Source organism: Nothobranchius furzeri, chromosome 17 (genome assembly GCF_043380555.1).
Source record: "Nothobranchius furzeri strain GRZ-AD chromosome 17, NfurGRZ-RIMD1, whole genome shotgun sequence".
Taxonomy (NCBI): domain Eukaryota; kingdom Metazoa; phylum Chordata; class Actinopteri; order Cyprinodontiformes; family Nothobranchiidae; genus Nothobranchius; species Nothobranchius furzeri.
In genome coordinates, this window is record NC_091757.1 from 43,948,066 (window position 1) to 43,958,646 (window position 10,581).

General features: G+C 39.7%; 1 protein-coding gene across 2 annotated transcripts in view; it reads right to left on the bottom strand.

Moving 5' to 3' along the window:
• Positions 1 to 951: 951 nt before the first annotated feature.
• The window catches only part of LOC107396386 (mucin-3B), a 94,542-nt gene continuing 84,912 nt past the window's right edge, over positions 952 to 10,581 (bottom strand). For both annotated transcript variants that reach the window (XM_070546087.1, XM_070546088.1), the window contains 7 exons: positions 10,370 to 10,483; positions 10,168 to 10,281; positions 5,585 to 5,743; positions 5,248 to 5,330; positions 1,690 to 1,834; positions 1,422 to 1,604; positions 952 to 1,342 (listed from right to left, as the gene is read on the bottom strand). In XM_070546087.1, coding sequence (XP_070402188.1) covers positions 1,185 to 1,342; positions 1,422 to 1,604; positions 1,690 to 1,834; positions 5,248 to 5,330; positions 5,585 to 5,743; positions 10,168 to 10,281; positions 10,370 to 10,483 — 956 coding nt within the window. In that variant the 3' untranslated portion in view covers positions 952 to 1,184. The remainder of the gene's footprint in view (positions 1,343 to 1,421; positions 1,605 to 1,689; positions 1,835 to 5,247; positions 5,331 to 5,584; positions 5,744 to 10,167; positions 10,282 to 10,369; positions 10,484 to 10,581) is intronic.

Sequence of the window (10,581 nt, forward strand, 5' to 3'; positions counted from 1 at the left end):
TTTGTTTTCCATCATCGCTTCATCCTATTTAGACTGTCTGTAAATGCGTTCTGCCCCCCGTCTTATATATAAAAATATATATATGCATGTATAAAGAGCACTGCCAGGCCAACTGAAAGCAACACTCAGCCTGGCAGCATTAAACTCACAAGATCAAAAGCAGCTTGAAAATAAATTAGATGCATTTCTGCCTAAAACAGCTGTTGCGTTCAAGTCTTAAGAGTGTTTCACAAAATACATTCTCTGAACGGATATTTATAAAGGACAAGTTCAGTGATGAAGAGTCCATAACATCAAAAGAAACATGAATATATATATATTTAAAAAATAACAGACTCTTCTGTTTGTTTTCATGGGCAGCATTACAAATAATGTAAACATGCTGCACAAGCTAAATGTGAGTCATGCAAAGAGTGGAAAATGCATGAAAATGCACTCTTTCCTTCTTGTATCTTAAAGTAGACACAAACGCTTTGTCAGTGAAAACTGAAGCTTTTGAAATATTTTCTATAAGTATCTCTCTTAAACAATGTCGCAGCTCAAGTTACAACCAATAACGATGGAAAACAATAAAATCCACCGCAACAAAAGGCTCTCCAGCAGATTTCTGAGCTACTTTCTTGTGATTCATGTGAGATATTGATCTATGCATCTAAAATTGCAGCTTCAAACTGCCTCTGTTGTTACATATGTGAAACACTAAATGTTGAACTGCAGAATTAGTCATTTGCACATTAACTTCAGTTAAATATGCTTAAACATCAGTCTGAACTAAAATGTGAGTATTGTTTTACAGATTTCTTATGAATAAGAAACACTTGCATTGACTTCGAACAGCAGAGTCGGTGTTGGACGATCATGATGAGTGTTTCATAAGAAAAGCTGAGAAATACCCTCCTCTGCTTTAAAGAGCACACTATTAGAGTACTTATTGCTTTTCCAGTAGCCAGCTGAAAGAATTTGTCCACACTGGAGCTGTTACACAACAGCACTCCATTATATAAAAAGTCATTCATTAACATTTAGAAGGCACTTCATAAGAATCCATCGTCAGCCAAACATGCCCCCCAAAATTGACGTTTATCCCCTTGGTTTCTTTTATGAGCCTCTTTTGCGCTTTTTGTCCTTTTCTTTCCACTCAGGCATCAGATGAGTGTTCTCAAGGAAGCTTCGTGGCTTTAAAATCACGGCATCCTCTTCTTTGGTTCAGTTCTGTCTCTTTTCCCTCTATAGCGTGGATGGTGGAGGCGGAAGGCGTCATCGTTCCAGCTTTTGAAATTATTGATGCTGTAGAGACTTTTGTGCTGATGCCTTCTCGTAAATGACCGCTGGTAAGTTGATGCTGGAAAAGATATTATGAGTAATTAGGTTTTCATAATCAAAGAGCACTGTTTATACGTTTGAAGGGAAAATGTGCTCACGGCTTATGCAGGCGATTTTAGGTAAATCCCATCGTCCATCTCCCCGGCAGCGGATGGTTGGAATGTGCCTCTGAATGAAGCCTGATCGGCACTGGTACCTCACGAGGGAATTTACCTCGTATCTCTCACGCTTCTTACCAAAGGTACGTGTGTTCTCTACCACGGGGGGTTGACTGCAGGCCACTGAAAAACAGACAATTCCATCAACTCTGCATCACAACACTGATTATTTCAGTCAGAATTAGTGAAGACAAACTTCTGTTTGTACCTGTGCCTTTTTTGCAGGTATAAGTCAGGTGATAGTTGCAAGGAACATCGTTCCATTGGCCATCCTCGTGCCATATCATCACCACGCAGTCCTCCCCAGAGGTAAAGAAGCTGTCAGGCTGGTTCGGCCTCCAGTTTTCATATTGCTGCAGAGGAGCAGAGCACAAAAAGTCATGTTAGTTTTAACATGCGCTTGTTTTTAATTTAAATATATCCTACATATATATATATATATATATATATATATATATATATATATATGCTTTGCAACTTTTTCATATTTTAAAATCATTTTCTTGAGCTATGTGCTAAAACGACCCTTTACAGGGTTAATGAAATGTCACTCTGAACCCCACCGCCTTCTGTGACCGCCTTCTGTGACCAGAATATTTCACTTGCAACTTCAGAGTGCTGGTCTGGTCTTTTGGAAAAAAGTGGAGCTGACATGCCTGGCACTGCAGTCTGCTTCCAGCACATTTTCTGCATGTTTTAGATCATGAACACAGCTGATTTGTTTGATTTAATGATGAACTACTCCTCTGGAAACTAATGAAGCCTGGGGAGACATTTCAGCTGTTAGACTGAGGTGTTAAAAAGAGGAACGCACAGCGAGGAGATACATTTTGCTTTTGGTTTCAATGAACAGGCACTAGGAGGTGCTAAAAGCAAGCCAAAACTGCCTAGTCTCCCTTTAAGATGTTAAGGTCAGAAAAAAATTATTACAGAATTTGAGAAAAATAAAGTGTTTACCAAATAATTATTTAACTTATTAAAGCAGCCAAGTTATCCAAAGAATCCTGACCCCCACTTTAAAATGTAACCAAACCCTGAGCTTAAGAAATGGTGACAACACTTTTGGCAGCACAAACTACACCCAAGCCTTTGTGATGACTGGTAATGATAAGCCTCACGTTGCCGTGGAGAAATATTGGTCCACTTTTCTTGATCAAATTGTTTTAATTTGGCCACATTGGTGGTTTCCTGAATGAATGGTCGGTTTGAGGTAAAATAATTCATGATTCCATAAAGTCGTCCACATTATGAAGAAGGAAAGCAATCCCAGACTATCATACTACCACCACCATGTTTGACTGTTAGTATGGTGTTCTCGTTTTGAAACACAGTTTGTTTTATACCAGATTAAACAAAACATTTTCAAAAGAAACACAGCTTTTGTCTCACCTGTTCACAGAATATCTTCCCAAAATTCTTTGAGATTGTTGTAAACGATTTATTGAATGTCAGATGGGACTCTGTGTTTTTTTTTTTTTTTTTTGGTCAGTTTAAGTTTTGGGCTTAGAACTATACACAAAGGTCATTATTGCTCATGACCCTAACCCAAACAAAGTGAGGCTTGCAGTGCTGTAGATGGCGTTTGGATTTTTTTTTCCCCCACAGAGCCAGGTCGGTTTCACTATTTGAAAGCAGTATTTACGTTATTATTGTCTGATGTTATTATTATTAATATTTTTTGGGGGGGCTGATCAAAAATTTTTCAAGCATGAACAAAAATAAAAAGCAAAAGTAAAAGAAACCTATAAGAGGTGAATGGTTTTTGCACATCATTGTACATGCTGATAGCAATGACAGGAGGCATGCTAAAGCCATAGATTTTTTTTTATAAAAAAAATATCACATAAGTCTAGCTAATATATAAATGTATTATTTGCAATGAATTTCTTTTCCTCCAACAGAAGATGGAGGAAAAGGCTTCATTGGCTGTCGTGTTGTAGACACTGTGCTGTTGATCAAGTTACTTCATTTAAAGTTATGAGAACCGGCTTCAGTGGATGCGTGTTCTTTTAATTAGGCACACAGGTTGACAGCAGCATGAACACACATGGAACATTCCTGCTATACACACACTTCCAAGGAGTGATCCATGAAACACAGGCTGTGTGCTGTAAGAGCAATTAATGTGATTTCATTTTTGTCGAGAAGAGAGAGCAGCTGGATCTCTTACGGGTGGAATGAAAGTCAGATTCACCTCAGATCAATTCTGAAGGAATGTTTAAGATTAGAGTAAGACAAAAATATGATTAAATAGGATTTTAAACTAATCCTACATATATCACTAATGCTTTAATGTTTTTGTTTAGTAATGTTTCTGACTTGGTTTTTTTCCTCCATATTTGTATCAATGACATTACGATGTGACTTTCATCTTCCTGGCATGTTTTACATCAGTGTGTACTTTGTGGAAATAGATCAAAATCTTCCTGATGACATTTCTTCACCAAGTGATGATTTCATGTGTAATTGTAGCCATGATGAAAATAAAGTTCTCCACACCTACAGTAGACGTCACATTCATGCAGCGTACACACAGCTGTAGAGCTGTAGGCCATCTAGGCTTGAGCTGATGCTGACTGGAGTCTTTCAGCACATTCTGGGTGCAAACACTTTCTTCAAAGCTATGAAACACCCACTACACACATACACACACTCTCCCCCCTCTAAAACACCTTCCATGATGCCCCTAGGGCCGGTTGCTCTGTCATTACGGTTAATAAACATACACCGGCTTCCTGCTCTACTCGCTTCAGTTTAGCAAATGGTTGACCCATCAACTACCCAGCATGTCTGCATCCTCCTCAAAACAATCAAACTAACTTGGGTCCCCAACCTAAACACACATTAAACCACATTTCAGTGAGTGCCTCTTCTGTTCTCTGCTGTCAACATTAACTTCTTACTTCTTGTCTTCAGGATGAAACAGTTCACAGTAGTTTAAATTGTCTTTTTAGTGATTTGGATCCAACAGAGGTGACCACCCACCCAGACCCCCTAGGGGGGTAATACTGCTGTATCATTTCTTTTCTCAAGCTTACAGCTGAGCACAGGTGCTGTCCATCTGTGTGTCTGTTTGGTGGCCCTGCTTCCTAAGGTTGTGAAGGGCTGGGGGGGGGGGGGGGGGGGGGGGGGGGGGGGCAGCCTTCTAACCGAGTACACGCTTGCCAAACACAGCTTCACTCAAAACCTCATCACCTCTCAATTGGTCCTAACAGGACCTGTGCTTATCTTTTAACCCTGAGGCTTTAGTTTTCTGCTTCCCCTCAACCTCTGCTGCTGGGGGAGGGGGGGTCATCTTTGAAGCAAGGACATCACTCTGAACAGCACAGATGCACATTGTAATTAGACAGTTTTTCCTGTCAAGAGAAGGGAATCTTCAGCAGCTTTGTCCTCTGCAGCAAGCACACACGCATAACCTGTTTCATAAACACTGCATTTGCAAAGATGGTGCATCCCTCTCAAGTTCTACCCATTCTTTATTCTCTGTTTTGTTGAAGCTTGTGATTTTCTGCTGACCAACAACCATTGAATGATTGAGTGGTGCCTTGCAGTATGGTCTACGTCAGTTTTATTGCCAGAGCAGTCACCAGGGCATAGGGATGGGAGGCGGAGGAGAGTGCGTCATGAGAAAGTCGCCAGAGCTTACTTAAAGGATCGACTCTCCCTTGATGATGGCATCTGTCATCTGCATCACTTCCAAATATTTACACTGTCTCTGTTCTGTGTTTGCTGGGACTAAAATATGTGAGAAGGCAAGCTAGCTTACCACGGGGCTGCCATCGGTCCAGCGGAAATCGCTGTCAAACATCTTATCATTTAGGCCAATCCACTGGTAGTCCTGTCCGAGACCTACCAAGAAGGGTTCAGTGAAAAACAACAGATTACACTTCTTCATCACATGTCCTTTTTTTGGCATTTAAGATAAAGTACAAGAAAAAGACAATGATAACTTCAATGCAGGAACACTTTCCTGCACTTAATGTACAACATTTTTTCGTGGCTTTATCTCTCAATTTGTTTTGTTTCAGTTTTATCACTTTTATCAAAGAACAATTTAGGCATGTTCCTGTGCTTATTGGTGATTGTCACCATTCTAAACTCACGGTTGACAAACTGTTGCTCCTCGTGGGAAAGCACGCTGCTTAGATGAGCCCCCTGAATGCGACACTCTCTCTCTGCTGAGTCCCAGGTTTTCCGGTGAGGGAAGTACTTGTAGCAGTGTCCCTGGAACTTATGCCAGCCGTAATCACAGGTTTCAGTATCTGGCGGAAGAGGAATAGGGAGTAAAACGGATTTAGCTATTGGCTTAAGGGAAAGTGCAGATCTTTTGAAGTGGGGTTTCGTGAACCTAGCCAAAACAGAGCCAGGTAAAAAAAAGTCTTAAAATTAGTTCAGTCAGAAATGTTTCACAGTAGTGTATGCATATGCTAATGTATAACTTTAATATAGTCATAAATTTCTCATTTTTTGTTCGTTCTGGCAGACTAAAAGTGACTGAAAAGAACCAATCTGACAGTGTAAAAATAAGACAATACTGTTATTGGCCCAACTCAGACCAGCCAGTAGCTTAGAACAATCCTCCAAACTGGTCATCCAGAGAACTAGCTAAAGCAATTAATACTCTTTCCACATAAAGCCATTTCAAAACTTATGAAATATTCATTTAGACATTGATGTGCATGAAACTAGAACAAATACTTCCTCTCATTAGTATTTTCTATCCAAACACCACTTTTATTTAGCACCATAACTTTGTGTACGTCATCTAATCTATCTCATCTAGACTAGTCTTCACAGTTTTTCTTTTAGTTTTCTTTAATAGCGTCTTTAAGTAAAAAAAATAAAATAAAGGAAAACTGATGGAGTTATCACTTTTGCCTCCAGCAGCAGCATTTCATTGCTGAAATTAGTGTAAACTTTACTGGTGAACTTCAGAAGATATTTTTATTTGAAAATATGGAATAAGATTTACAATGCTATTGCACATCTAACAATGTTTGAAATTTTCTGGAATATAAGGTTTGAGCAACTATATGGAGGAGCAATTACAAAAACACAACAATATGTTTAAATGCAGTAAAAAAAATGTGACAAAAACAGGAGAGGATTATTGGACTGAGTTTGTTACTCCTTATACTGATCTGTTTTTGGCAACACTCACACACAATATGGGTGGGATTCCCTTATGAGCCATTCAAACAAAATTCAGGGCGTAGTTGAGAGCCATACGCCAAGTCTATGTTGAACTACGAAACATGGATACCAGCTAGTAGCCAGAGTTTAAAGACATTCTTCGGCAAAAATATTTAGCAAGAATATTAAAATGATCCAAAGACGATTTGCTACATGGTAAAAATCTTATTTATTGCTTAGGAAGTGAGTAAACCGATTTCTAAATAAAAGTTGTAGGTAAAGTAAAAGTTGGTTGAATTGTCTAAATGCTAAAAATAAGTTTCAATGCATCCTTTCATTTCCTTGGCACAGGGTGGTGTAAATGGACTAAACACTCCCTCGCATAACGGAAAGAAATAATTCTAAGAAATTTACAGCCACTACAACACTTACAGCAACACTGACAAATTTTCAATTACACCATTTGTGAAGATAAATATGAGGATGAGACATCTGGTAGGGATTTGTGTGTGTGTGTGGGTGTGTGTGTGATATATATATATATATATAGAGAGAGAGAGAGAGAGAGAGAGAGAGAGAGAGAGAGAGAGAGAGAGAGAGAGAGAGAGAGAGAGAGAGAGAGAGAGAGAGAGAGAGAGAGAGAGAGAGAGAGAGAGAGAGAGAGAGAGAGAGAGAGAGAGAGAGAGAGAGAGAGAGAGAGAGAGAGAGAGAGAGAGAGAGAGAGAGAGAGAGAGAGAGAGAGAGAGAGAGAGAGAGAGAGAGAGAGAGAGAGAGAGAGAGAGAGAGAGAGAGAGAGAGAGAGAGAGAGAGAGAGAGAGAGAGAGAGAGAGAGAGAAATGGGGGGAAATGCTAGGGCTCATAGCAAATCCCTAAAAAATCTTTAAGGACAGAAAGTGTTCTGCTGCTCGCTGTAGCATCAGATGGCTTGGCCATCATGGCATTTAAAGCTCTAGACCGGGGTCGGCAACCCGCGGCTCTTCCATCCATCTGATGCGGCTCTCTGTGCTTGTAAAATAATGAATGGATATTTAAATAAAATGCTTTGTATTTTACTGCATTAGTTTTACATCTGTATGCCAATTCTAAATGTAAAGATTGTCTGCGTAAACCTGAACAGTTCCAAACCGGTCTTACTGTGAGACCGGGTTGACGGGTCACGCTTGTGCGTAATCATAGGCGCTTTCTGAGCTGAAGAGGATGTCAGATTCTGGGATTCTCCTCAGACGGCTCCTGGATGTGTCGCCACATTGGAGACAGGAACAAGCACTATTCAGCCAAAGTTTCATAATCAGGGAACATTTTCTAAGTGACAAGTCTAGCTTCAGTCGGAGGAATCTTCCCGCATGCGCTCTGGTTCTGCGATGCGCTCCAAGCCCCTCTCCACATCTTCAGCTCGCTGTGCACCATACGTACACGCTGACTGCGCTGAGCAGTGTCCAGCTCAGATGTTCAGATGGGAATATTTTCTTGAGTGATTTAGCTACATCTGCGATGTGCGTAGAATAAAATGTCAGTTCATCTGGATGCGTCGGGGTAATTCTTTCTATTCTTTCTCCGTCAAAATAAACAGCCAAATACGGGAACTATCCGTTTAACACAACACAAGCCCTGCTTTTAACTGTTCTGTTTTCTTGTGAAAATTGTTGCAAAGAGATATAATTTAACTTGATTAACACCAGAGCCATATCTCCGTCACTGTAAATGAGGGAAAAACAAATTGATCAGATCCTTTTCTGACCTTCCCCACCTACAAAGTTTAATTACAACAATCAAACGTGACAGAGCCTGGATTTGTATTCTGCACAGTCTAAACATGTTTTAAAAAGAAACATATGACAAAAGTGGCACCTGCTCAGTAAAACCACCAACAGGGTGAAAAATATCAAAATATTGTAGGCAGAGACGGGCTGCAACTTCTGGATCTATTTTATATAAATCGTTTTATCGATTATCGTCTTATGAAAGATATCTTTGACGTACACGAGCGAACGGTACTGGCTGCTGTCAACTGTTGTGACTGGTTAAAGCAGCTCTCTGCTGTCTGAGGGTAGGCCCCGCCCACAACGCCGCGGCTGCTGTGGCTCCCAGTGTTTTCTTTACTGTGGGAAACGGGTAATAATGGCTCTTTGATGGGAACAGGTTGCCGACCCCTGCTCTAGACAGTGGCAAGAAAAATATATTGAAACACATCCTAAAGTATGGTCACAGTAATTTTGCAAGGACACAACTTGGAACATCACACAACAACATTGTGCACGCTGCCTGTGAAGCGCAGGGCTGCTTCTAGGTGCTCAAGATGTGCATTACTGATCTCTCTCCCTAATCTTTGTACATTTTTGCTTGCTTCATTTCGACACCTTGGCATTTTCCAATCAAGTACAAAAAAGCATTCAGCAAGCTTTTGTCTTAATTATCTAACCACAGCCTTGACATGTTTTCATGTCCGTGTCTGCAACAGTGTTTGAAGACAAATAATTAAATGTGTCTCAAACTGAGGGACCTTTAGAGAATTCCAAGCATTATCTTGCACGACAATGCTTCAGGTAACGCTTTATAGAGTCTGAAAAATGTTTGAGGTGATTAGATAAAACAGCTTTTATTACTCAGCTAATGCTCAGGAGAATAACAATACTCATCTAAAAAGCTTTACTGTAGCCCACAGGTTTGTCTAAAGTTGAAATGACCGACTAGCTACTTTATTCTCAGAGGGTGGGTGAATGATTACATCAAGTGCAAAGAAAAGTTTAAAGTAACATTAAATAGTTGTATTTTTTTAATATATTAAGTTAGGACTTTAACATTGATCTCAGGGGCTGCTGGGTTAGAAACTTGACCATTTTTATACTTGACACCACTCTTCAGCCCTCTGCTGGCCAGATACTGTATTCAACAGTTTTGTGGAGGGGGTAGACATTCGAGGAGGTGCTCTTATACATGCATTATGGCTGTTAGCTATTTTCTGTGCAGTTAGCTTTTCAGTTTGCTCATTGTCAATAAAAAGCTCAAGAATGAGAAAAAGAAAGTTTTCTTTTCTGTTGGCATCATGGTAGAGCCTGGAAGTAAAAGTAGGAAAATAATGTCTTTGGAGGTGAACCAAAGAGTTAAAACTAGAGTAAACATTAGTGTGACCTACACTAGTTTTAGAAAGCTGAAAAGGGTTATGAAATCTCAGGCTGATGGTGACCTGGCTTTGTTGTTTCTGGCCTTGTAAGTAATAATATTGTTTGCCCAAAAGTGGGAATATTTTTGATTAGTGGCTTTTTTGGTAAGACTTGGCTTGTGTTAGTTTTAGCTCTTTGGTAGCACTAGCTACAGCAGTGTTGCAGGGGTTGTTTACGGTAATTGTAAGTCCACTTTCAACCAGTAGGGCAGAGGAGCAGGAAACTGCTCTGTGTTATTTTAAAAAAGGGAAAATTTCTAAAATAAAATTCTTATGTCACAAAACATTCAGTAAAGACTGTGTAGATGGATTACTGTATTCAGCTGCAACAGTAATGAATAAAAAATGAAATAGCAAGAAGATCTAAACAAAAAAACACTGAGAGACAATTACCTTCTTCACAGTGCAATCCAGAGTAGCTTGGAAGACACACACATGTGAAACTCATTACTCCATCAACACATGTCCCTCCATTGCGGCACGGGTTTGACTGACACTCATCAATCTCTGTGGAGTACACAAGCCCAAAAAGTTGTCATGCATTATTTTTAGCCAACAAATAAATCCACAAGTGAATGTGAGAGGAATAAAATACCTGTTTCGCATTGATGACCAGTGTAACCAGGAGCACAGCTACATGAATAGGCACTACCGGTCTTGTAGCAAGATCCGCCATTGAGACAAACATTCATCGTGCAAGAATAAAGTCCTGGAAAATAAGGACATTAATAATAAATTAATGCATATTCTTAGAATAATTACATATGTTTTTCAGTAATTCAGTAAAATATATTAGAATAAACATAC